At 43.3% G+C, this 26,243-nt stretch overlaps 1 protein-coding gene across 2 annotated transcripts in view; it reads right to left on the reverse strand.

Annotated features, from left to right (window-relative positions):
• CLASP1 (cytoplasmic linker associated protein 1) overlaps positions 1-26,243 on the reverse strand; it is a 1,312,099-nt gene that overhangs the window by 1,034,473 nt on the left and 251,383 nt on the right. For both annotated transcript variants that reach the window (XM_085647275.1, XM_085647274.1), the window contains exon 7: positions 22,189-22,286. In XM_085647275.1, coding sequence (XP_085503401.1) covers positions 22,189-22,286 — 98 coding nt within the window. The remainder of the gene's footprint in view (positions 1-22,188; positions 22,287-26,243) is intronic.

Raw genomic sequence — 26,243 nt, forward strand, 5'->3', positions numbered from 1 at the left:
AGCCGCTGAAGGTGTGAAGGCCAGTAGTGCATCCACAGAGGATTCAGATCTCCTGGAGGTGAAGATGCCCAGGAAGGGTCATAATATGTATTTTGGAGCCACGGCAATCAAGCAGGATATCTGTGCAAGTGAGTTTTTAAGGGACCCACCAGCAGTTCTATGTCCCTAGATTGGACCGGTTGCTTTCCCAAGCATATATCCAGGGCACACTCAAAAGTGCACAATTGACTGTGGAATGCTTGCTGAGCACCAGACTGACCGAAAGGACAATAACCAGTTCTCATTTAGTTCCAGAAGCAAGGATGCACCAAAGGACTATCATTCTCTCACGACACAACAGCACATGTGGTGGTGTCATCCCCATTTGGCTGGTGACGAAACATCCATTGCGGGCCAAATAAAATACTACAGCCGCAGTGTTTGAAACATTGAAATGCGGAGCACTAGCTCCTCTAAATAGTGTGGGAGATTGGTGCGGAGTAAAAACTGTATCTCAGAGGAGGACCTTGTAACTTGACGAGCAAACATCTCCCATGCAGATGTTAAGGCCACAAATTGTTACATCCCAAACTATACGGGCAGGTTGAAAAAGCACTTCTGTAAAACAGGTCATGACCGCAAAAACAGTAACAGATATGGTATTCCCAGTTTCATTCCACAGCAACCTTGATCATTCAACATCAAATAACTTTTATTCAAAAGTAATCTAACTGCCAGACGAATCACAGCTGCTGGGAAAAGTTTCAGATAACAGGACAAGCTCACCTTGGAAGCATTGCATGTGCCGTGGAGGGTGACCTCCCTGAAAACATAGAGAACGGCCAAAGGTATTCCCATAGTCTGTAACGCTAAGAAAAACCTCAGTTTCACCATTCCTACAACGATAAGTGAAAAGTAGGCTCCATGTCTCATCTACAAATCCCTCTCCTAGCGCCACATACTTGCTAACCTGCTAGTGTTGTAGACAGTATTTGAAATGAGAAGTTGAAACTGGCAGAGAAATAAACCTGTGTATTATCCAATTTGCTGATGGAACCTTTGCAACAGTAGATGCTAACTTTTCTATGTGTAACATTGAGTATGTTGTGTCTTTTCTGGACATGGTGGCCTGTTCTTTTGTTAAGTTGTATGGAAAAAACAAACTAGTTGCGTTTAAGTGCTTCCATGGAATGAGACCAGTGCGTAACGTCTGTAGAGTTCAACTTAGTAGCATGATAGTCCTTCTTCAGTTTCACATACTCATCTGTTGCCCCCTAGTTGCATCCCCATATCCTGAGCAGGGCAGCCCCGTATTAATTTTGGTTCCGTTTAAGCACTTCTGTAAAAACAGATAACGATAAGAGTACCATGTGTATTGGTATATACCGCATCAAGGACTGTTCCCTTAATGTCGCTTTCTTACAACAGGAAGCCATCCCCATCGGCAGGCATATTGTGAGAGTTTTCTGTTTTTCTTGGGGTCTTGTATGGGAAAACACTGCTTCAAGCGGATTCAGTTTTTGTGCAATCCAGGAAGGAATCTCATTCCTCATGATGGAAATCTTACCCATTATTGCTTTAATGGTCACTGGAATAATTCCAGGCATAGCAAATTGTGGTTCTGCAGCTTGAACAGCCCTCTGTGGGATTACGGTTATGGTTCGTATAACAACAAGGATGTGGAAATCTATAAAAAATCAACTTGTCCATGGGACAAGTTGCTTCATAAATCTACTTGCCCTGTAAACAAATTCACTTGTACAGTTTGTGCCATGCAGTGCCGCAATAAATTATGGCAGTGATCTCATTATATAAAAGTTTGGATGATAGCCTCTCTGATTATGCCAGGGCTCATAGTATAGTAGGTTTTGAATACGAGCATTTCACTTATTTTGCCACCTTTGCACAGACCTACATACTGTGGTTGGAAGGAGTGGTAAAAAATATTTTTAGGGTTGGAATGCCCTTTTGAGACTGTGCAAACCTACTAATTTGCATGTTTTGGGATTTTTCACCAGCTCTTCTCTAATCTTTTTCCATACTGGTAAAGGTTGGAAATTTACTCCCGACAAGGGCAGAAGTAAAACTTCTTCCAGGGTTGAAATAAAAGGGGTTGGGGAAAACTGAACTTGTAAACTAACATCAGATTTTTGACTGAGCAAATCTACACATGCATATTTACTCGTTCTAAAATGCAGTTCACCAATATTTGTTACTAGTACCATTTCCTAGCTTACTTCTGTAAATTCTTATAAATTCATTAAAAGCCATAAGTCTGCACTAATGCTAGGACATTAACCACTGGGTGTACTTTTGTGATTATCTTTAAGAATTAGGCCTCTAATTAGGTCTGGCATTAACCAAGACCTTTTGTTTTTATTAAAATTCTAGCTCTCTATCTATGTATTGGCTGACTTCATTGAGGGAGACAGCATTCTGTTCTTTCACAAGAAGCATATCGCACTCAGTTTTGTTCAGTGCAAGGGACTACTGTGGCAACGTTTGCTTTTCTGAGAGCAAAAAATATTTTTACTCTTTTACCAATGTTTGTTCTAACACTGAGGGCCCGGCAGCTCCCAAAACAGAGTTACAAAAACCATGTCAAAACAAGTAACGCATTAACAAAACTAAAATGCTGACTAACAATGGCAGAACTACTGGCTTTGCCAAATGCTGGTTTATTTTCATGTTGCCCATAATCTTGTTTAAACTAGATGCACTGATTTTTCATTATGAATATTTTTGGAAATACTAGAAGCATTAACACATTTTCCTAAATGATACTTCAAAGAAATGGTACTTAAAATTTAACAGTAGTTTAGCAAAATGTTTTTTTTCCTAGTTGCATTTTTCTGTGAACATTATATTTTGAAAGCAAAGAATCATCAATTTTGCTTTCAACCTCCTGCAAATATTTGTATCTAATAAGAGAGCATTCTGGGAGCATTATACGTAGCCTCATATTGTTAAACTTTGCAAATGTGTGCACACATTATTATACTTGAACCACTGTCAGTAGTGCAGTCCGAGCTTACAACACTTCCTCCGAGCGCCCAGCCTAATAAGAAAGGCTTTGCATTAAAAAAACATAAATACTAGTTCGGATTAGCATTAACATATGGAACCAAACATTACTTTAACTCCAGACAATGCCCTGCACTTATTCGAATTGTGGTACTGTGAACTGGCAGTCAAAGAGTTTGTGCTGCTGGGGGTTTAGCCTACTTGTCCCAAGGACAAAATAAACATGAAAACTGGTTGTCCTTGATCCCAAACAATAGGTCATGGGCGTCGGGCTATAGGAATTCCACACCCCGGAACAAACTGAAATAGACAGCTATAGAGCGCAACTAGATATGTGTATAGTATAACAAGCTCTACATCTGTAATGTCTGCTATGTCTAGATAAGGTGTATAACCGGTTCAGACTGGCCATGACACGCTGTCATTATTAAGGAGACCTAGTCTGACATGTTCTACTGCACGTGTTAGGGCACCTCAGAACCAATTCATGTGTTCCTGATAAGTCAATGGGATTTTTAAATCCACTTATGCTCTTTATTGGTTTGGTACTGCTACTTCAGTGTAAGTGTCCTGTGTTGGCGTTTGCTGCCAGAAATGTGATCCGTGAATAGAATACCTCTGTTCTGTATGCTTCGTGCGCTTCTACCACTAAGGTAATGTCCCCACCCATCTGGGTGAGCCCATGTTGTAACAACATTTGAGTTAATGCATATCTGCAATTAAGTGGTAAAACCGTCTGACCTGGATTGGCCATTTAAGTATTTGGAATTCAGAGTGGGTACCTCTGTGGGGTGATCCTTTTTAAAGGTTCAAGCTTGAACAACCTACAACAAGAAATAGGTGTTTCCTACTTAGCAGAGGGAGAGGGTTCCCTAACACAACGGAAATCTCAGGTAAATTGGCACAAAGGGCCTTTGGGCACACAAAAGAAAATTACTCGGGAGATCCATTAAATAAGTACCCAAGCTAGAACGTTGGTAGTGCCATGTCACATGGTTCATACTTTATTAGTAAGACTGTGCAATTGGACAAAAATCATCAAAACTGTGCGAGACAGACGCCACGTACATCATCAGGATATGTTGGCCTTACTCCTAGCTAGTTCACAGTGCACCCTCTTGACCTCTAAACCTAAAATGTAAGGGGAGGCATGTGCTACCTCTGACTCTTCAAGGAAATTGTGGAAACATAAGCATCTTTCCGGTATGCCCAAAGGGAGACACTAGAAACACTCAGATTGGCATTCAATAATTTATTGAAGCATTTTGATTCTTATATAAAATACGTGCGCTGCCATGATCAATCGAAGGAAACAGAACAGAGCAATCAGCATTACTAGAATCATAAAAAAGATGACCAATTAAATCATTGTGCTGTTACAATGATTATAAGCATACAGTTATAATCTAGGGTGGGTGAAGCTGCCAGAATCTCTTAGAGTGATCTAACTCCCCAGTTGCCTTTGGGTACGTCTCACTGAAGGGGCCGCCTTGGTGTACAGCTGAGCACCATCCTTCTCAGGAGGTAAACCGGTTCGGCTTGGATTCCAGCATGGGCCAACCTCAACAGTGTTAGCTAAATGCCTTCTGTCTAAACAAAGGAGTGATGTTGTTTATATAATAAACTTCATCCATGTTACCATCCCGAAGGTCAGGTTAGACTGCCAATTATTGTTTCTATCTCTACAGGGCTTTCGCCGAGCGGACAATAACAAACATCAAAATTGCGCGGAGTGAACTTACCCTTGTACAGAATGCTCAAGGCTCTGATAATATGCCTACGAAAAACTGTGTGAGCAAATCCATTTCAGAGAATATTAACCCACACAAGCACGCAAGCAAATGTGTGTCCAGTGTCAATGCTCAAGAAAGATGTCAACTTTTAATGTGAGCATGTAAAACGGTGGTGTTCTTGCCTGGGTCTAAGCGACCACATAACAGGCCCAACTCGTCAGATCGCCCATGGGCTAAGCATCTTATCCTACCCGACTATATACAGTTTATCCACCCTCTATCAGAAGACCACTCTGCCACGCTGGCCAACTTCCACAGGTGCATTATAAGCAACACTGACTGGATGAGAGACAACTGCCTAAATCTCAATACAAGACGGATGTCCTGATCTTCGCGAACAACACCTCCCCATCGAATGGTGCTTAGTGGCCCCCCGGACTAGGACCCTCACCCACTCCGACCACCTACGCCGCAATCTTGGCATCATCCTGGCCAGTAAGCTTGTCGGAATGGGTGAATATGAAGTCAATAAATGTCATGATATGTGCAAGCCAGACAACAGCAATGTCAGCAAATGCAATGTGAATGTATGCCGCAACTTGTACCCGCACAATTCCAGTCAATGCAATGTCACTGTATACGGTAATTTGTGCCCGCACAGCAGCGCCAACACCATCAATAATACCAATGTATTCAGTGATCCATGCTCAAATGATAATATTGTTTCGAATAAGAACAATGTCAACGTGCGTTCAGAGAAGAGCAAACCTAATCTCATTAAGAGCAGTACAAACAATGTTAATGTACAAAATGACAACTCTATTGTTAATACCGGTACAACTATTTCAATGCACAAAATGATAACTGTATGCGTAGTGATGATATGTCAGTAAACATGATACCTGTGGCTGTCATGTTACTTTTAGAAGTTCCAATGCACTCATCTCATTGCTTTCAGATTAACACAAGGTGACCTCCCTAACAACCCTGAGTTAGAGATAAGTGATCAGGCATGTCCTGCGACCCATGCCCACGCTTCTTGAGTAACAGGTCTCAAGTTGGGTCCCCATAAATTACAGGCAAACACATACCCAGGGAAAACCTTGATCGATTCCACAGATAGATAGTTGCACCACAAACAAGTACTAGATAATTGGTCCCAATAAAAACCCATTTGGCCACAATCTCGCATTCCCCAGTAATACTACAAAGCTAGATACCACATGTAGCTAGGTACACTCAACTAATCAGGACACGAAATGCACACCACACATAGTAATCGCGCGCTCCTCACACTGGACTTATGGACACAAACACTGGCACAATGACCCACATTAGCTCTCCCCGAGGTCGAGATCCATCTATGTCCTAATCAGATGCACAAATCTGATTGATTTATGACTCAGATGCTCTTTGAGAATGTAGAGAATATTTTATTGTACCTCATGAACTGTATAAACTCACAGCCAAAACTTCGTAAGTCGAGAAATTTTGAGCAGACGCATTTTATCCAGGCTCTCCCAGCCGCAGCGTTTAATTAACCCAACTTGTTCCTGTTTTGCCAAACTCCTTGTCTTTTCATTTATTTAAGGTAAATTCATATCCGAGTAACAAGGTCAATATGAAAAAAAGATCAACTCAGTTTCATCCCACCTGCTTCCTCACCTTTCACATTCTACGCAAGATCTTCAAGTGGCTTCCCATTGACAACAGATGGACTGTCACTCAAGCCTTTTGTACCACCCGACTGGACTATGGCAATGCACTCTACTTAGGTATCACCTCACATCTCCTCAAGAGACCGCAAACTATACAGAACTCAGCGGCCAGACTCATCCTATACCGCCCCTAACGAACCTACATGACCACCCACCTCAAAAAGCTCAACTGGCTCCCCATGCATACGTTTAAGGTGTTGATCCACACCTTTAAAGACCTCCACAATCAGGGCCCAGCTCACGTCCACCATCGACGGAGATTCTACCTTCCCTCCAGGCACCTGCACTCCGCCTCCCTCTGCCTTGCCCACACCACCTGCATCCGCCACAGCAACAGTGGAGGATGCTCCTTCTCCTACCTCACTGCGAAGTCCTGGAACGAACTCCCACCCCACCTACTACCTCATCCTTTCTGCTGGAATTCAGAAAAGGACTCAAGACCTTGCTGTTCAACTAAGCCCCCTGTAGTAGTACTGTCAGTGCCTGGATACACTCAAGGGTGATTCACCCTGCTATACAAATCCAGATTGGTTGACTGATTGATTGATCATGTGTGAAGGGAGTCTCCTAGAGCTCTGCTCACATGTCCTCAGATAAGTTAATTTTCTAAATACCTTCAAACTTACAAGACAAGATTTATAGAGGATTTTCGATTCCTATAGATCCTAGAGTACTTCAGAATGGCTGATTCCACCAAACAGAGCCTTTTTAGATATTGTGACTGTTGTGGCAAAAAGAGAATATTGATTGGTGACCCTTATAAAGACAACACAGACGATTCAAGCATGTCAATCTATGCTAGATTCAATACTGAAGAACATTTTTTCAGACTCAAAAGCACACATTGCTATTGTTGTCCATGGTACTATAGAGACCTACTTTGTAGGATATTTGCTCCATGTGAAAGAACAGGATGGGTTGCGGTCATTCACAGCTAAGTTAACCAGTGGCTTTATAAAGCAGAGGGTGGAATTAAAACGTGAATGACATCAAAAGAGACCTATAGATGAAGAGGGCTAAGGGAAAGCCCTATGGATAAGTATATTATATACACAATGGTATTAAAATCAAAAAGTCTAGGCTAACAACATACCTAAAAATGCTTATTTTAACAGCCTCGAAAACCATACTTCTGGCAATCTGGAGCTACACTCCAGTCCATCATTATTGCATTTTATAGCGGATGCAACAATCCATGAAGTACTGCGCAAGTCAGGCTCTAAGTACCTGTGAAATCGTTCAAATACTTCACATCAGTAAGCAGTATAAAACTAAGTCAGTAGCAGGTGCGCCACAAGTTTGTACCTAGCATGAAACTCGCATAAGTCATGTCTTGGACTTTGTGTATTTAACTTTCATGCACAGAAAATACCTGCATACAAACGGCATGCATTTCCACCCACTGCAACAGGTCTCCCTGTTCAGACTCGTATTTTAATTTGTGTATAATTATGTAACAAGCAAAAGTGGCTTCAGGCCCGTCACTAAAGCTATTGTGTATTAAAATGCCCAAATGCAAAGTTGGAATTTGTATACCCTTACACATTCTCTTTCTGATTTTAAATGTTGAAGCAGCAGTAGGTACTTTTAACGTAGACATCTGACCTGCTTTCTAAGGTGGTCATCCTACAAACACTGCCCTCACTCAGCCAGCCATCCACTGCTCTTTCCAAGTGTGTCAGGCTATTAGGACGCCTTTACACTATAAATGTACACGTTCTGCTTTGACAATCAGGCAACCAAAGTTCTAGAACGATCCTTCACTCTTCTAGAACAATGTAGGCAAGGACTCCTGGTAAATCATTACAGTGACATTGGTTTCAGAGTGGGCTGCAGTTTCAACGTCTGATAAGGAAGCCGCCATCTTGATGGGAAGGATTAATGTTGGCCAAATCGCAAATTTCCTGAGTCACGTGCACAGGGAAGGACAGTCAGGATTCCGATCCAGCTGAAAAGGGCCAGAACGCCCAGAATCTGTGATTCTGTTGGTAGCCTTTGTGCTTGAACTGCAAATGATACTTCTGTACTGGGCACATTAGGTTTCAACGGCTGTTAGGTGTTGGAGTGAAACAAATGTATGGACCTGTCATTTGTGAAAGATGAGCGATGGAAGAGAAAAAGTTCCGACTTTCCTTCAACGTTTAAAGCTGTTGTATCTGAATGTCTTACACGTTGGAAACTAACTGCGCCCGTCTCAAGCAAAAGACTGCAGCCCCTAGCACGCATGGGGCACACACTTGCCATAAAATCATATTGCCCAGAGTTTGAAGTGTTTACTTGATCGTTTTCATCTGGCAATCCCCTGAAGGGCAGTACCCCGGCTTCACTGAGCGCAACTCCAGACAAACAGACATTTCTCATGCCAGCCGAATCGATTGCTCATATGGTTGTGAAAGGTTTACCACCAACAAAAACGGGCGACAAAGTGCTAATAAATTCTTATATACTACATTACTACAACTTCACAACTGTCACATTTCATCAGGACAAGGTAAAAAACTAAACTTTCTTGCTGCTCTTCCAATTTATCTGGAACAGTTGATTGCATAAGAGTTGTGGCATGGTGGAAATCTTATCCAATAGGCTTTTTTTCCAACCATGGCACAGGTATTAACATCACCATGTTAAGAAACTTAAAAAAGTGTTCCTTTCTCAAATCAACTACACCAAAGATCGAACAGCAAAGGTATCTGTGTGCAACTGCTGATGAACTGGAGCCTGTGCCATCTACTTATGCGTCTTTCACCAGAAAAGAGCAATTCCATTCTAAACATCTCACAAAAAACAGCATACTGCTGGTGGCCTTTCCCCTAATCCCTGCACATTGCAACCTAGTTAAACCCTAACTGCCTTGGGTCTTTTGTGCACCGCGACCCTTAAAGAGGAGAAGACATAATCACTTTGTTAAAATGTGCAACCAATAAAACCACTACTAACCACGAGAACAGCAGCAAATTGGCTGCTGCCAGAAAGCCCACCAGGAGCGTCATCAAAATGCAGTAGATCCAACAATTAGACTTCCACCCTCCAATGAGGTGCAAAACCAGGAGAGTGGAGATAACTATTCTTACTCCTATCTTGTCAACACCCCTCCAGTTATACCCAGCCTAAGGGATCGGGTGCTTCAAGCGCCCATCTCTGCATCTCATCTACTGAAGCTTCCTGGACCCGCAATGTCTGGTGCACAGTAAACTGTAATACTAAGCTGAGTCTCAGAGTCACAGGCAGACCCGTCTGCAGAGCATTGTCCTCAATCCAAATCTTACCCATTTTGCCCATAAAATCGGTATCAAAAGCCAACTGCTGAACAAAATCAAGCATGAAGAACTAAAGGAGCTAAAAAGTGAGGCACTAGCGTCCAGCCCAAAAGAGCAGAAGGGCCTGGGGAAGCGCTGACTTCACACTGGCGAGTGGAGGGGTTCTACCAGCCTGAGGAGGAGCCTGGCATCGGGTGCTGCGGGGGACTGCCCCTCCCCCACCTCCCACCACCTTAAAAGGCAGTGTGGCATCCGCGGGACGCGGTCCCCGAGTGGCAGGGGCCGGCGGACATAAAGAGGCGAAGAGAGGGCCTTGGGGGGCATACGCAGCTAATCCGAGGTGAGCCCGAGGGTGGCGGCGCCGCTCCTACTGAGCCTGAGTGATCCTGCCGCTGAGGTGCGTACCGCGGGGAGCTCCCCTCGCTGGGTGTTGCGGTCTGGGGGCCTGGAGCACAGACAGGTGGCGAAATAATTCCAGCCCCTTCCCCTGCAGCCGATACAGAGCCGGTGTTGGCATGGGGAAGGGCGGCAAATATGGAGAAGGGCCCAGGCCACCTGCGATACCGGTGACCCTCTTGTTAACTGAATGGGAGCCAAGAAACGAGACTGATCGACAATCCAGCAATAGGAGGTGAGATGGCGCAATTGATTGGGCGGAACGTGTAAGGAAGCCCATATAATAAGGTACCTCAAAGTGAGCCCGAGCACCACATAACCGGACAGGGCGTCACCGAGACTACAAGAACAGCAGAGCCGGTCAGCATCCGAGGGGAGCATGCCTTATATAAACAATTGGTTCCACGACACTCAAACATTCTACGTTGCGATGCCTGGAGCCCCCTTCCCTCCGCAGGGAGCGAGGACGCATAGGCGGCGAGGAGTAAGGAGCGCAGTTCCACCAACTCAACAGGAAGGTACACCAGAGGAGGCAGACAGGCCGATAGGGGAAGTTAGTCCTAGGCAGGCAGTGGCGAGTACCCGTTGCCCCGCAGCGAACTGAACCCAGGGACTACAGCTCCCTCTCCGGCACAATGAGAGGCAGTAGAGGAAGGCACGTATCCCACCACCCCAAGCTAGATAAATTCTCGTGGCAGAAGAACCAGGAGGGGGCCAATAGCCAAACGGAACCTACACAACCTCAGTCTCAAGCGGCGACGGAACAAGGAGACCTCACTCTGCACAATATCATGGCAGCCATCACCACTGTGCGCACCTCTCTAAAATAGCGAATGGACTCGGTCTCAACAGAGGTTTCCCTCATAAGCACAGACCGACAAAATATGGACACTAGAGTCAACGAAGTCGATGGCACAACGCATTCGCTGGAGACAAGCACTTCCACACTTCAGAAACAAGTCCTTGAATTGGAGGCTACGAGCAAGCAACTTGTCGCACAACTGGATGACTACGAGGGCAGGTTGAGGCAGAATAACATCCGAATTCTTGGAGCTCCGGAAAGGGTGGAGGGACCAGCAGCAGACCTATTTGTCGAAGACTTGATTTCAAACTATTTAAAACCACTGTAACTCTCCAATTACTTCTCAATTGAAAGAGTTACAGGGGGCATACCCAAAACGGGTGCACCGCCGAGACCAATACTGGCCCGGGTTTTCAACTTCAGAGACAGAGATATTATATTACAGACCACCTGCTGCGCCCCGCCAGTTAAAATATGAAAACAACACCATTACCTCCTTCCCAGATTTCACCCTGCGAGTAACAAAACAAAGACGCAGCTTCCTCGAAGTTAAAAAGGCCCTCAAAGACAAGGACTTGAAATATGCCATGCTGTTCCCGGCTAAGCAAAGGGTAGAAGCAGAGGGCAAAACATGGTTTTTTGATACACCAGAGGAGGCATGGAAGTGGCTGGACGGATGGCTGAAAGTCAGAGTCAAAGGAGCAAATGACAGACGCAGGCGGCAAACGTGGAAGCCACAGAAAAAAATAGACCCTCAGCTGGAAGAGGCGCAACCTGCAAACGGCGCAACCCCTGACAGCCCGAAGAGTATATAAGCTCTAAGTTGACAGTGTCCTGTAGATATTCCTCCAAGGGAATATAAGCCTGGGCCAGTCTTGTCAAATCACATCTGAGAGGCCCATGATCTGTGGTGCTGGATGCTCCTGACCGCCGACCTGCGCTCGGTGGTCACCCTTCCACGAATTTGTTCAACATGAAGGTCTAACAAAATGAAGACAATGGACTGAAAACTGTAATGTATAGCATTGTGCTTTATCATTATGCATTTTGGGGGGTTGTGTGGTGGGTTTACTAGTTCCACACTCCAACCAGCAGGGGGGGGGGGGGTGGCGACAGGCACTCTGCAATGTTGGGGGGGCAGGAAGTTCAAATACCGTGATACACAGAGGCAGGGTTGGCGTCCCAGGGGGGTCGTTATGTTTTTCAAAATAGTTATAGTTACGGTTTGGTTGATAAGGAATCACAACTAGGTACTTCCCTCTACAAATCACAGGAAGAACAGTACTCAAACCCTAATTCCCCATTTCCCACTAGCAGGCGGGAACAATCTGACCAAACAATCTCCGCAGTTAGGCAGCAAACACAGCCCCAACATGCAACGGTACCTTGTACTCACCCGAACGACGACCATGACAAATCGGTGTACACAGGATAGGAAGACGGAGAAGTCACTTAAATTGCTCTACTGGAACGTCAATGGGCTGAGAGACAAAATCAAAAGGGGAATAGAGCTCCAATATATCAAGAGACACCAACCCAATGTTGTCCTCCTGCAGGAAACTCACGTAATTGGGCACACATGCAATTCACTTAACAGATGGTGGTATAGATTAATCACTCACTCTGGCTTTACTTCTGGGTCCAGAGGAACAGGAATACTCATGTGCAATAGATTCCCCTTCCTAGTAGACAAAACCCACACAGACAAACAGGACCGCTTTGCCGGCCATATCAGGCAGCTGGGAGGACAGGGGTTTCAACATCATGTCAGTGAATGTCCCCCCAGAACTCCATAAGACCGCACTTGCAGACATGAGCACAATGATAATTAATTTCCCAGAGGGAGACATGCTAATAGGATGGGACATCAATATGATGCTATGTGACCAGAAAGATTGACTAATCTAGAAGCTCGCCTCACCCCAGACTTCACATGGCAGGTTTTATGGACGCCTTCGGAATGGTGGACGTATGGCACAAAAATAATGCACTGCAATACACATTCTACTCTGGGGCCCGTAATAGCCACTCTCTAATAGACCACATTATTGCACCGGCTGACCAGCTGCAAAGCTTCAAAGAGGTACTACACTTAGCAAGGGGTATCTCAGACCATTTCCTGATCTAGGCACGCAACTCTCTGGGGGAACACCTGGGCACAAGATAATTTCCCTTAACCCATGGTACCTCAAGGTCCCGCATATCAGAACCGGCCTCACAAGATCCCCAGACAATTATTTTTAAGAAAATGTGGGATCAGTGGACTCTCTTCAGGTACTCTGGGAGGCTTTTAAAACAGTAAAAACTGGGCAAGCACTCTAATTACAGCCCATAAAAAAGAAAAGAGGAAGCAGCTAGAAACGCTTGAGCGAGATCTACTAAACTGTGAAAAAAAAATTACACTCACCCCAGACGAATTAACTAAACACGCACTCGAGGTCAAGCAACAGGAATATAATAACTTAGTTACGGAGACGGCCAGAGCGAAGCATCTAGCTACGAGACACAAAATTTGCTAACACGGAGATAGGGCAGGGAGACTCCTCACATGGCTGGACCAGCAGGAAAGGGCAAACCGCTGAGTGCACACACTAAAGACTAACAACTCCACAATGTCGGATCCACAGGAAATAGCGGAGGCCTTCGCGGCCCACTTCACAAATGTATATTTCCCTACTGCACTGGCTGCAGTCGAGGAGGCCATAGATTTTAGACGATCTCCCCATGCCGACGCTCTCCCCGGAGGAGCGGCAGCAACTAGAGGCCGACCTCACTGAAAACAAAATTGCAATGGCAATCCGAAGTACACAACCAGGGAAAGGAATGGGACCAAATTGCTTACCGATAGAATTTTATGGACTAACAAGGACAAAATAACCCCACACCTACTGCAAATGTATCTAGAAAGTAAGCAACTGGGCGTTTTGCCTAGCGACCAAAGAATAGCATCCATAGTAGTCGTACACAAAAAGGGTAAGCCGGCAGAAGACATGAGCTGCTACTGTCCCATCTCAATGCTCAACGCAGAGGTAAAGAACCTGGCCAAAATACTCGCAACACGGTTGGTCCAGGTCGTGACCAGACTGGTACACCCTGACCAGTCGGCGTTCATGCCGGAACGCAACAGCACTCAACCTGCCCAGACTCCATGGGGTAATGGGGCAAAGGGACACAATCAAAGAAGACGCTGTACTATTGTCTTTGGATGCCCGCATGGCCTTCGACACAATCGAATGGCCCTATACATTTGCAGTGCTATAACGCATAGGAATTGGGCCCCAGTTCAAGGTTTGGATCCGCATGTTATATGCGGATCCACTGGCGCAGGTTGGGGTTAATGGACATATATCCCAGAGGTTTTATTTACGGCGCGGCACAAGGCAGGGATGCCCATTGTCACCCATATTGTTTGCCATTGTTTTGGAGCACTTAGCAATCTGGATACTTGAGGACCCATTGATCCGTGTACTGAAATGGACAGAAGGATGGGAAGACAGAATTTCCCAGTAGGCAGACGACGTTCTTGTCTATGTGGCATCACCACGGGCGTCAATCAATAGAATACTCCAAATCTGTACCAACCTTGGTAAATATTCTGGATACTCCAGAAGCTGGTCAAAATCCACAATATACCTATTAAATGGCCCTGCCCCGACCCTGCCTCTAAACTGCAAAGCAACAGTAGTGACAGAGGGCTTCCGATATTTAGGGATATTCATAACGGCCGACCCCGACCTTTTTGATGCACACAATCTCATGGGTCCGATCACACGTCTGCAAAGTGGTGTACGCCACTGGAGGTCCCTGCCTCTCTCCCTGCTCGGCCCCGCTGCCCTCTTCAAAATGATGGCACTACCTCGGTTCCTATACATTCTACAAAATACACCGTGCAATATCCCAGAGACCTATTTCAACATGATAGAGGAGGAAATCAGGACATTACTTTGGGTGGGTCAGCCACCACGGATTGCGGTCCATAAGTTGACCCGGGGATGGTATGATGGTGGAACTGCACTGCCTGATGTGCGAGCATATTACTGGGTGGCCCAGTTAATGGTTATTAATCATTGGGTACACCGCTCACATGACGACCCATGCTACAGAGCCGCCATATACACAATTCCAAACCATCAACATCTGACAGGCCCAACAGAGCAGACAGTCTCCCTGTGGCATTGAGTGACAAAGATATTAGGGTGACATAACAAAATAACACAGACCACTCCACTCTGGGAGCCAGAAATGCTGTGGAAATTCAGCACCTGTTTGGGATTCAACAAGTGGGACACTATTGGTATATCAAGGGTGGGCGATCTCTGGCTCAGGTGAAAAATACATAATTCGCAGAATTACAAACAGAATATGAAATGTCAGGAACCGAGGCATTTTGGTACATACAAATCAAACATGCACTGACAGCAGCCATTCCGTCTGACCGGGACCTGCCTGAGGCTTCCCCGCTGGAAGATAGACTGCTAACAGCCTATATGACTCAAAGAGCTATCTCCATGATGTATCAAAAAATAATTAACAACATACTGATCCATTTACACAACTTTACACGAAGTGGCAGACAGACTTAGGGGGCCTCGAGGATGATGAGTGGAGAGAGGCGCTCTCCTCCCTACGGGAAGTAGCAACAACATCTCAACTTAGGCTAATAAAACTCAAAGTACTACACAAAATGTATTATTTCTGCGAAACTATAGTAAAAATTGGGGAAAAGGAAAATGCAACATGTAACGGAAATTGTACACAGGATGGCACATACTACCATATAATATGGGAATATCCAACAGTACTGGGAAGGGGTAGCGTCACAGCTGCGACAAGTATGTTGGAGGGAGCTGTCTCTCCAGCCTAGGTTGTGCCTCCTCAACATATGGGAGGCAACGGACTTGACCCGCACAGAGCAAACATGAGTAACCCTGGAGATGACAATAGCGGAGCAAAATACAGCTCGTAGGTACAGGAAGCACCAACAGTTTAGGAATGGAAGGAAGATATGGATAAGTGCATGCTGGCCAAAAAAGCGGTCTTTGTACACAGGGGATGCCCCCAGAAGTGGGACCGAATATGGAGAAATTGGAATGCTTATAGGGGACATATTGTTTAAAATAAAAAAAAAAACACAAGCCCAGAAGGGGTCTGATTTACTTTTAAAAGACAAAATGGCACAAAAACAATGTTCAAAGTCTGGCGTCTGATCTCAACAAGACTTGCTTACTTCTGCTTCCTATTCCTCTTTGGAGGAGTTTTCTTTTAGCTGCAAAGCAAGTAGCCTGTCTTTCTATAAAGCTTTATGGACTTCAGAAACAACTTAACTCAGGATTTTCTTTTCCAATTTGGGATTGATAAGTCAAAAAGCTTTTTACAAATCACTAAACTTTGGTGTATGCAAAATGTTAAACCTCGTAACTTCGAACAAACAGCCAGTCCTATGTTTAGCCTAAAAATAAGAGCTCAAGCTAAATTTGAGTTATAAAAGGTATGAACATTACTCAGTGTTGGGGGCCTGATATCATATTTTGTACACTTTCTCTCAACTACCACAATGGTAGTTTAATTAGTCCTTTACAGAATAGAAAGTCTTAAAATGCCTTAAGCTAACCCGAATAGCCCACTACTAAAGAAATCTAGTTTTGCTCTACTAGCTCTCCATGCTCTTGCCCATTTGACGGTCGCCCCTTTCTGGCAAATCATCACTTATCATATCTAGTCATATTGAGGTACATGTATTACCAAGAGACATGCAATCTGCCTTTAAGCAGGGGCAAGACTGCTGTGGTATGATTCAGTATCGACTGGATGTAATGGAAAAGGTTAAGGCAGTGCTATTAGTGATTATGAACCTATCCTCCCGCCTTCATTTCTATAAACCATCACATTCTTTTGGAGAGAATGTGTATTGTGAGCAAGGCCGGTCGAGAGACAGAGAGATGGTGTGCACGGTTTCTAAAACAGCAGGTTTCTCAGAAGAAACGTGGAGGAAACAATGATGCATCCTTTAGAGGAGGAATAAAGATGCTCTTGTAGCTGCCTGCTCTTCCATGGTCTTTCAACATATATGTAAAAGCCTTACGTGACACGCTGATCTGAATAGTGTGGGTTGTTGCACTTATGCAAACTATACACAGCTTACAATCCCCTGCTTTGCAGTTGCTTAGGACAAAGGTCTCAAACTAAACAGAATCATCGGTCTTGCACAAAAATAGATGACCAATAAATGGTTGGCTTAGAATAAAGGAAAAATCTGAGGTTTGATTGAAGGCTCATGGCATATAGTCTCTAAATTAATGGTTATATGTGGGATGGAGATGCACACATTAAGGTATAGAGCGGGCTAAACACTTGGGTGGTGTTTAATTCAACTCAAAATGGAGTATGAAGGAACAAATAAACTATCTAACCACAATTCAGAACTTTTACTTAAAAGACCCTTTTCAACCTTTGACTATTCCTGGAAGAACGGCTATTGCAGGCTCTTGTGTGGATTACCGGAATTCCATTATTTATAGACCTCAAAGAAAATTGTATTCAGAATTGAAATGTTACAGAAACATGAACCAGAGTAGCAGTCAATGCACCCTGGCACTCTCATATTAGCCCCAACTTAGAAAGTTAACATCTGCTGCATGAAGAATACAATGTGGAACACCAATGATGTTCTTCAAGGATCTTTGTCAGGGCAACTCAGAACAATGGTATAACGTTTTCATTGGCTCCTTCCAAATCAAAAACTTACTACCCCTCATACCTTTTGGTGCACTGTGAGGTTAAACAATAGCAGGCATCCGTTTAATGAACTTCATGCCACTAGACATCAAGCAGTCCCAATGTTTTTAAGAAAAGTTTTAGAACACTTTTGTGGGTTCTAAGTAAAGTGTGGGTGCTCAAAACACCTGATACTTATCAATCTCAAACTAAATATGGATGTGTAGGGTCTGGACTGCTGTTGCAACTGCAGCTACAATAGAATTTGGCATTCAAGCTTGGTGAATAAGGACAAATGAGATGGGGCTGTCTGTAGCCGCTTGAGGTAGACTACATAGCCCAGAAGCTAGGAAGGTCATCCATTATCCAGTTCTACCACCCATCTTGTCAACTGTACAGAACAATGGTGTATGCGCTCCAGGTCAGACTACAGCCTCTGGGTTTCAAGTGCATGAGCAACCTTGTCAGTGGACATTATCAAGGGTGCAAGTTCATACAAATAGTGCTCATGGCTGGGTGTTATTTTGGAATAGTGCCGAGGCCACTGGCACCAAGCCAACCCATCACAACACAACTCGCACTTCAAATCTACTGCCTAATACTGTGTTCTCTCACCCCTACAAAGTTGCTGGTTGGACATATCAGTCTAAATAAATATAACAATTCCAGAAGTAGGATTCTGTAAAGAAAGCGCAGGAGGATCTCTGGTATGGAGTCTAATGGTAAACGTAGCAGGAAATGCCTGCAACACATAGGAGTAAAAACAATCACTTTGTTAGTTGGTGAAAACATATTTTGATCCAGATCTGCACATTAGTTAATTGTGCAAATAGCCTACAATTGCTGTGAGTCACGTGTGTTAATAAAATAGCCTAAATTATATACAAGAAACATTTACTTCTTTCACCTGTAATGGTAATTGCATACCAAAAAACTCTATTATATTTTATAAAAATGTTAGCGAATGAGTATTATTGACATAACAGATGTAAATGGATGTAAAAGCAGTGTTTAATTTGAGTCTGTGGTTTCCGGTGCTCAGCACAGGCACTTAATTTTCAACACTGGCACTTATGACAGTCTGCCACATGGCACCACTATTTGTCTAATTCAGAGATTCATCACAAAAACTGTTATTAATTCAAAATACATTACAAAATGATAAATGCATGCCACCCAAGCAATTGTTATAGCTTTGGGGACCTGGAATAGCTCGAACTGTCATACTTGTAGGAGTGTAATAATTAGTAGTTGTGTTGGGATTGTCATTGACAGCACTTGCAGGGGCAATGGATGGTGCAAGCTGCAGTGACCACATTACATGGGCCCTGGCATTTATTTTGTTACAAATAAAGCACTGTAAAACTAAATGTTCTTTCTTATATAAGTGGAATTGAGAGGATAGAAGCACCATTCACCAATTCCCCATCAAGACTGAAGCATAGATTGCACTTTTCTTCATACACCAACATTTTTTACTGCATTCTGATGCAACGTATAGTTCAACTGCCCTCTCTAAGATCTTGTGCCGTCATCTTTCTCAAATTAAACAGATTAAAAAAATGAACTCCTCATATTTAGGAATAAGTCCCTGTGGACCCCCAACTGCTAGCCCAATTCATCAGTAACTAGGCCTCCCACATCACGCTCCAGGTTAGTGTGGAAGCTAGGGGTTTTCTAATGATGACCAATTTTGTCTTATTACCTGTTAGACCTGGCATCCTTGGCGTGATTTTATCCCAAACTGTTTGCCTTCTGACTTCCTGTCTTTGCCGGGCCATGGGACTCTGCACACTTTACCACTGCTAATCAGTGCTAAAGTGTTTTTGCTCGCTTCTTTAAACATCGTAGAATTGGCGTATACAGACTGTCATATTTAATTTACTTGTAAGCCCCTAGTAAAGTGGCACTACCTGTGCCAGGGGTTCCAAGTCAAATACTACTAGTGAGCCCACAGCACTGATTGTGCTACCCAATTAGTACTTTATACAGCTCTCTGGCCTACCATTGCAGCCTGGGTGTGTGCAGTTTTAAACTATCATTTCGACCTAGCAATATAAACCTTTTGCCAGGCCCAAACCTTCCTTTTAATACATGTAAGTCACCTATTGGGTATGCCCAGGACAGCCCAGATGGAACAGTACAGTGTATTTAAAAAGTTTAACATGTAATTTTAATCTTTACATGTCCTGGAAGTAAAAAATGCTTACATTCGTTATTCACTAGTGCACGGCCTACCTCTCGCCTGGGATAACATTGGAGTTACCTTATTGCATTTAATAGGCTGTCATTTAAAAATGGGAGCAGTTAACCATTAACGTTTGGTGTTTTAGAAATTGTAATGAAAAATCCTAACTTATGGGGAACTCTGATTATGAATAACAATTTTAGTTCCTGCAGACTGCCTCTGGGTCACATGAATGGGTGTAGTTGACGGTTGTGCTTTGGGTATTCCTCCTAGATAGCCATACACAAAGGGGAGCTTTGGTTTGACTGGATGGGGCATCAGTGGCAGGGTGAGAGGGAGGAGCTGGACCCAGCCCACTTAAACTTGTCTTCACACAAAGGGCTAGGTACCCCCTGTAGTTAGTCTGGAGCCAGGGGCAGGCAAACAGCACCAATGCACTTCAAAGCCAAGCTTCTAGAAGCTTCTCCTCACTTCAAATGCACAACTGGATATAAATACTGGACTTCAGACACCAACCTTTTAGTATACTCCTGGACCTGGTGATACTCTGCCAGGATAAAACTGCTGTGCTGCTGAAAGGACTGCAACTCTGCTGAACTGCTGCTCTGAAGGACAGGTGCCCTGCTGTGCTGACCTGCTGCCTGCTGTCCTCTTGTTTGGATGAGAAGGACTGGGCCTGCATCTCTTGAATCCAGAGTGACTCCAAGGGCTACTCGGCTGGCCTCCCGGCCTGAAGCCACGGTGACAAAACAGGCTTCCAACAACCTTGCACCTGCACTCTGCCATCAACGAGTCTACCCTGCCAAGTGGTGCTACTCCAGTTCTGGATCCTTGAATGTGGGTTTAAGGTGCTCTGTCAGCCTCTGTGGATCTAGCAGAACTGATGCATCTCCTCTGCTGCGCAGTGCAACCCGAGCAGAACCGTCGCTGCTGTGTGGATTGGACCCATCGCAAAGACCCACATCGCAGCCCATCGTAACCGTCACTGCACAACGCCTTGCAGCTCCTCCGAACTGACGCATCGCCCAGAATGCATGCCATATCCTCAACGCCAGACTTCACATCGGAAGCCCCATCTACGGAATCCTTGCCAATAAATCAGGCCATCGCATCGCAGCCTTGCCGCATCCAGGAACACACGCATAGCTTCAGCTGCGGGACCCATCTTTAACACGGATCCTTGTGACACTCCGCAAACCAGGATTTAAGGTACTCTGTTCAGTAGGCCTAACTAGGTTCCTATAGCCAGCCCGAACTCCATCGCTGTTGGACTGAACTTGTTACTTTGTCCTGGTCCGGCACGATCACATATTCACAGTTGGTACTTTGTGCGCGATTTTCACTAAAATCTTTATAATTGTATATCTCCGGTTCTACTGATTGGATTTTTGTCATTTTGGTCTTGTATTCTTTTTATTTTAAAGTAACAATTTTTCTAACTTAGTATGGGATCCTTTTTTGTGTGGTGTTTTTCACTTTATTACTATCTGTAGTGTTGCACAAATACTTAACACATTGCCTCTAAATTAAGCCTGACTGCTTTATGCCAGGTTACCAGAGGGTTGAGCACAGATTAATTCTGGGTTGGCTTGTGCCCCACCCGGACAAGGATTGTGGTTGCTGACTGGCCAGGGCTCACACCCCAGTCATTCAACAACCCAATTGCTTACAATACTCAAGTGAGCACAGTGGTGAAAACTTGCTTCTATCATCTCCACGTATTTAGGAAAAGACTACCTACACTTCCACAGAGCAGCACGCATCTCCATTTGCAAGTCCACATTACCCCTGTGTTATCCCATCTGCAAAAACTTCACTTGCATTTAGAGTTAGGTTTCACGTTCTGTGTGTCGTTCACAAAGTGCAACAGTTTGATATTGCGATGTTTGCTAGCAGCATAATTTTAGCGCTATGCACCAGTTTATAGCTGTTCTCAGCAGATACTGACCTGTTAAGGGTTCATCAGTTTTTGCAGCTCAGAACATTGGCATTCCCCTTTGATGTGTTGCTGTACTCTTGAATAGTATCCCCCTGGACTAGGAGTGAGACCAAAAAATTGCATAGGTTTTGGAAACCTGGATTGTAACACAGCGAGTGCATTCTTTCCCTTGATGAGATGTTGGACTGAATTTGTTTAGCACAAAGAAGCCTCAATTTGGGTTGAGTGTGTTCTAAGCAATAATCGCGATATCATTTAATGATCTCTAGAATGCCTAAAGTTCTTCCTCATTAGACGCAAATGAAACAGGGCGAATCCGCAGCAATAGTAATGCAGAAAGAGATGAAAAAGGCCAGACAGCTTGTTGTGAATTCCATTGAAAAAATGCACTTTTAACAATAGTCCGTATTTCAAAAGGGGCACAAGAAACAAACTCACCGAGACTGCGGCAATCCTTTTTTGCTAAGATCTGACCTCACTCGTTCCCCAACATGTCTATAAATTTCAACTAAGCTGCTTATTGCAGCATCACGGACCTGAAAATAGAAAAATATTTAGGTTCAGAGATTTATTCTTTTACATTTTAATAAGTCTTCAGCCTACAACTCCTTTAAACTATTACAGCAAAAAAGATTTGTGTAAAAATAAAAATAAAAGGAAACCAATTCCAGTTGACAACACCTGAGCTCAGCAAGTTACATCTCTGCAAATGCGATAAACTATGTATTTGCAAACTGCACACCGTTCAGGTGAAACTTGACCTATATTCAGAATCATACTATCAGTCTGGGAAAACATTACTTATAAGATTAGGTCATTGTCATTGTTGGTCTTGTGCCATTTAAAAATAGCTGCCTTCCAGTATGCTTGTACCAAACCTCAAACTTTAACATCACATTTAAATAGGATCATCTCCTCTTCGCTGCACTAGGAAAACACTCTTGTTTCATCCAGCCCCCTCTTTCTCATAGATATTTAATGAGACATTTAAGCACCATATAGCAATGCTTAAGACTATATATATTCATAACGTACAACAGGATCAGAAATGCAGTAAATATAATGCACATAGGACTGATTTCCTTACTACAGTCTAGCTGTGACGTCACTACTTACCTGTATTAAGAAAATGACATAGTGGCTGAACTGCATTAACCGAAAACATTTGAATTGTGATGTCACAATAACTACTTCCAACAACTGACATGAAGAGATGGCAAAATATCAAGTGTCATTTAAGCAAATAAAAGGACACCTAACTTTTTAACTCGTTTCCATCTTCTAACTGTTTAACTATTTGAAAAGGGGTTTGCAATAACGTTTATGTGTGAAAATAAACTAGGAATAAAATACTCCTAAACACATGTATGATGAGTTTGAGTCACGCTTATAAAGTATACTCACCCATATAGAGCAGGGAGCATACTCTCCGAAATATTATGCTAACACAAGCATTGGTAAAGCCAATTGGTCGTATGTTGGATGCTGAACGTTTGGCATTGCAAATGTTTGTTTTGTTCCTGAATGGTTTTTGTATGAAGACATGCGACAAGTGCAGCCCGGTAGCAGTGGTAGGAGAGCAAATGGTCATCATCTCAGTAAAATAAGCATTGTCTAATATATATATATATTTGTATGAAGACATGCAACATATATATCAGGCAATGCTTATTTTACTTAGATGATGACCATCTGCTCCTCTAACACTGCTACAGGGCTGTGCTTGTGTTACATGTCTTCATACAAAAACAATTCATGAATAAAACGAACGTGTGTGTGTATATATATATATATTCACAGAAAAAACCATAGGTTTCAGGGGTGTTATAGTTAGCTGGCCATTTCACTCGTACAAAACCATAGAAATTCCTCTGTTATAGTTAGTTCTGCTAACTATAACTCGCGCGCCGGCAATGCACTTCTGATGATGTCACATATTGCATCATTCATGACATGGTCAGTGACATCACTGATGACATCTCAAATGACATCACTGATGACATCATCCAGTGAATGTGGTTTAGTTTGAAATTTAAATATTTATTATATATATACCAATCTGTATTGAAGATTGAGTGGATATATAACTGTCTGGATGGAGGATTTAGTAGCTGTCTGAGTAATTAAAAGTGTCTCACTTAATACATGGATTAGTAACTAAACTATGTGAATGTGTGCATCACTGTCTCTGTTGTATAACATGCTGCATCAGTTGGTCACTAACTACATGAGTGTGTATATTAGTTATTGATTAGTTGGGTGAGTATTTGTATGAGACACTGAGTTTGTGTGTCGTTGGCTGGGGTGTGTGTAACTATGCATAGATGTGTGAATGGTTGATTGACTAGGTGTATAGCTTTAAGATTGCATGTGTAAACAGTTGTTTGGGTGACAGTGTATTTATTTGTGTGTTGGTGAGCGAATATATGTTTTAGTTGTACATCTTCAACAAAGTAAAAAAATAAAAGGCATTGTATGTGAGAGTTGGTGTATATTAATAAGTATGTGTAAGAGTCAGTGATTGTGAGAGTAACTATATGAATGAGTGTATAATTGTAATGGTGATTTCTTAACATATTAACTATGAGTTACTATGTGTTTGAATAAATGAGGTGTTGTTGGATAATTGTGTAAGTGAGTAAATTTAAGTGTGATTGATTCTTTTCATGAGTGAGTAGGATGACTGCATAACCGACTAAGATGACTGCTGATTTGTCAATGTCTATATATGTGTAGAGGTGCATGTGATAGTGTTCTATTAATTAGTGACTGCATGTATAAATGATTCTGTTGTTGAATGGGTAGTTGTGTGTTTAGACTTAGGAATCAGTGAGTGGGTATGTAGTAACTCGTATTGGTGTGTCAATGGTTTAAATGCTAATTTCTATCTAGAACGTCTCTGAAACCTATGGTTTTTTTCTGTGAATTTCAAAGCTTTTTTTAATGCTAATTTCTAAGTGTGATAGTAGTTATACCTATTTTTTATACAGATTTTCTACAGTTTAACTATTCATAAATATTTTATTCATTAAATAACATATTTTTCTGAAAATTGCAAAAAAATACAAAACAAATTCTAACTGAAATATTGATTCATGTGTTTGTTTTCATTTTAATATATTTATATTTTCTTTTTTTTATAAATTCAAATTTTTTTCAGAGTCGCGCACTCAAAGCGTACACATCCCGGTGGGTGCGCAGATTCTTAGCTGCCATTTTAGAAAAGTTGTGAAGGATCCGTGTACAGTGTGCGACGGCTGTGTGTTTTTCAGTTACATTATATACATTTAATATTACGTGATGTGCGCGATTGGTATGCGACCAGTCCGCGACTCCTGCTGCGACACATTCGCATTACGGTACGAGATGCTTGCACCGTGGCGGGTCCCACGTGACGTCATATACGTGCTGGGGCGCGCTGGGTGCGTGACTCCCGCAAAAAAAATGTATGTTCCAAAATGATATGTATGTGTCTTTAATATACATATTAGGGCAAGAGATTATCGAAGATAATCATAAAAATAATATATTTGTAATTATAATAAACATATTATTAAATATATTTTCACGAAGTCGGGTGCATGCATCGTGAGTGCAGAGAGCCCGATCAGCAGAGCTATTGTAAAGCCAGAGAACCAGGTCAGCAGAGCTGCTCTAGAGCCTAAGAAGCAGGTCAGTAGAGCTGCTCTAGAACCAGAGACCCAGGTCAGCAGAGCTGCTCTAGAGCCAGAGACCCAGGTCAGCAGAGCTGCTCTAGAGGCTGAGAACTAGGTCAGCAGAGCTGCTCTAGAGCCAGAGAAACCAGGTCAGCAGAGGTCTTTAGAGGGAGAGATCCAGGTCAGAAGAGCTGCTCTAGAGCCATAGAACCAGGTCAGCAGAGCTGCTCTAGAGGCAGAGAACCAGGTCAGCAGAGCTGCTTTAGAGCCAGAGAACCAGGTCAGCAGAGCTGCTTTGGAGGGAGGAAACCAGGTCAGCAGAGCTGCTCTGGAGGGAGGAAACCAGGTCAGCAGAGCTGCTCTAGAGGGAGAGAACCAGGTCAGCAGAACTGCTTTAGAGCCATAGAACCGGGTCAGCAGAGCTGCTCTAGCTGACACTGACTGACTACTCTCTACTACTCACTCTCTACTACTCTACTACTCACTCTCTACTACACTCTACTACACTCTACTACACTCTACTACACTCTACTACACTCTACTACACTCTACTACACTCTACTACACTCTACTACACTCTACTACACTCTACTACACTCTACTACACTCTACTACACACTCTCTACTACACACTCTCTACTACACACTCTCTACTACACACTCTCTACTACACACTCTCTACTACACACTTTCTACTACACACTCTACTACACACTCTACTACACACTCTACTACACACTCTACTACACACTCTACTACACACTCTACTACACACTCTACTACACACTCTACTACACACTCTACTACACACTCTACTACACACTCTACTACACACTC

The sequence above is a fragment of the Triturus cristatus genome, chromosome 3_2 (genome assembly GCF_964204655.1).
Source record: "Triturus cristatus chromosome 3_2, aTriCri1.1, whole genome shotgun sequence".
NCBI classification, from domain to species: domain Eukaryota; kingdom Metazoa; phylum Chordata; class Amphibia; order Caudata; family Salamandridae; genus Triturus; species Triturus cristatus.